Below are 2,432 nucleotides of genomic sequence, written 5' to 3' on the forward strand. Positions count from 1 at the left end.
CATATACCAACACAGAGCAGAGTAGCTACCTAAACTCTGTAAGGGAGTTAGAGTATCTCGTCAATAGTTTTACATCCTCTTTGAAGACAGCTTTGGATGCTGTAGCTCCTCTGAAAAAGAGAGCTTTAAATCAGAAGTGTCTGACTCCGTGGTATAACTCACAAACTCGTAGCTTAAAGCAGATAACCCGTAAGTTGGAGAGGAAATGGCGTCTCACTAATTTAGAAGATCTTCACTTAGCCTGGAAAAAGAGTTTGTTGCTCTATAAAAAAGCCCTCCGTAAAGCTAGGACATCTTTCTACTCATCACTAATTGAAGAAAATAAGAATAACCTCAGGTTTCTTTTCAGCACTGTAGCCAGGCTGACAAAGAGTCAGAGCTCTATTGAGCTGAGTATTCCATTAACTTTAACTAGTAATGACTTCATGACTTTCTTTGCTAACAAAATTTTGACTATTAGAGAAAAAATTACTCATAACCATCCCAAAGATGTATTGTTATCTTTGGCTGCTTTCAGTGATGCCGGTATTTGGTTAGACTCTTTCTCTCCGATTGTTCTGTCTGAGTTATTTTCATTAGTTACTTCATCCAAACCATCAACATGTTTATTAGACCCCATTCCTGCCAGGCTGCTCAAGGAAGTCCTACCATTATTTAATGCTTCAATCTTAAATATGATCAATCTATCTTTGTTAGTTGGTTATGTACCACAGGCCTTTAAGGTGGCAGTAATTAAACCATTACTTAAAAAGCCATCACTTGACCCAGCTATCTTAGCTAATTATAGGCCAATCTCCAACCTTCCTTTTCTCTCAAAGATTCTTGAGAGGGTAGTTGTAAAACAGCTAACTGATCACCTGCAGAGGAATGGTCTATTTGAAGAGTTTCAGTCAGGTTTTAGAATTCATCATAGTACAGAAACAGCATTAGTGAAGGTTACAAATGATCTTCTTATGGCTTCGGACAGTGGACTTATCTCTATGCTTGTTCTGTTGGACCTCAGTGCTGCTTTTGATACTGTTGACCATAAAATTTTATTACAGAGATTAGAGCATGTCATAGGTATTAAAGGCACTGCGCTGCGGTGGTTTGAATCATATTTGTCTAATAGATTACAGTTTGTTCATGTAAATGGGGAATCTTCTTCACAGACTAAAGTTAATTATGGAGTTCCACAAGGTTCTGTGCTAGGACCAATTTTATTCACTTTATACATGCTTCCCTTAGGCAGTATTATTAGACGGTATTGCTTAAATTTTCATTGTTACGCAGATGATACCCAGCTTTATCTATCCATGAAGCCAGAGGATACACACCAATTAGCTAAACTGCAGGATTGTCTTACAGACATAAAGACATGGATGACCTCTAATTTCCTGCTTTTAAACTCAGATAAAACTGAAGTTATTGTACTTGGCCCCACAAATCTTAGAAGCATGGTGTCTAACCAGATCGTTACTCTGGATGGCATTTCCCTGATCTCTAGTAATACTGTGAGAAATCTTGGAGTCATTTTTGATCAGGATATGTCATTCAAAGCGCATATTAAACAAATATGTAGGACTGCCTTTTTGCATTTACGCAATATCTCTAAAATCAGAAAGGTCTTGTCTCAGAGTGATGCTGAAAAACTAATTCATGCATTTATTTCCTCTAGGCTGGACTATTGTAATTCATTATTATCAGGTTGTCCTAAAAGTTCCCTAAAAAGCCTTCAGTTGGTTCAGAATGCTGCAGCTAGAGTACTGACGGGGACTAGCAGGAGAGAGCATATCTCACCCGTGTTGGCCTCTCTTCATTGGCTTCCTGTTAATTCTAGAATAGAATTTAAAATTCTTCTTCTTACTTATAAGGTTTTGAATAATCAGGTCCCATCTTATCTTAGGGACCTCGTAGTACCATATTACCCCATTAGAGCGCTTCGCTCTCAGACTGCGGGCTTACTTGTAGTTCCTAGGGTTTGTAAGAGTAGAATGGGAGGCAGAGCCTTCAGCTTTCAGGCTCCTCTCCTGTGGAACCAGCTCCCAATTCAGATCAGGGAGACAGATACCCTCTCTACTTTTAAGATTAGGCTTAAAACTTTCCTTTTCGCTAAGGCTTATAGTTAGGGCTGGATCGGGTGACCCTGGACCATCCCTTGGTTATGCTGCTTTAGACGTAGATTGTGGGGGGGTTCCCATGATGCACTGTTTCTTTCTCTTTTTGCTCCGTATGCATCACTCTGCATTTAATCATTAGTGATCGATCTCTGCCCCCCTTCACGGCATGTCTTTTTCCTGGTTTTTTCCCTCAGCCCCAACCAGTCTCAGCAGAAGACTGCCCCTCCCTGAGCCTGGTTCTGCTGGAGGTTTCTTCCTGTTAAAAGGGAGTGTTTCCTTCCCACTGTGGCCAAGTGCTTGCTCATAGGGGGTCGTTTTGACCGTTGGGGTTTT

The 2,432-nt window shown here is 40.4% G+C and overlaps 1 protein-coding gene across 1 annotated transcript; it reads left to right on the forward strand.

Annotated features, from left to right (window-relative positions):
- Positions 1–1,211: 1,211 nt before the first annotated feature.
- Positions 1,212–2,108, forward strand: LOC117517888 (the record flags this gene model as incomplete). Its single annotated transcript, XM_034179028.1, has 1 exon — positions 1,212–2,108. A coding segment is annotated over one exon (897 nt), but the record flags the coding sequence as incomplete, so codon positions are not given.
- Between the last annotated feature and the right edge of the window lie 324 nt (positions 2,109–2,432).

Source organism: Thalassophryne amazonica, chromosome 9, assembly GCF_902500255.1.
Source record: "Thalassophryne amazonica chromosome 9, fThaAma1.1, whole genome shotgun sequence".
Lineage (NCBI taxonomy): Eukaryota > Metazoa > Chordata > Actinopteri > Batrachoidiformes > Batrachoididae > Thalassophryne > Thalassophryne amazonica.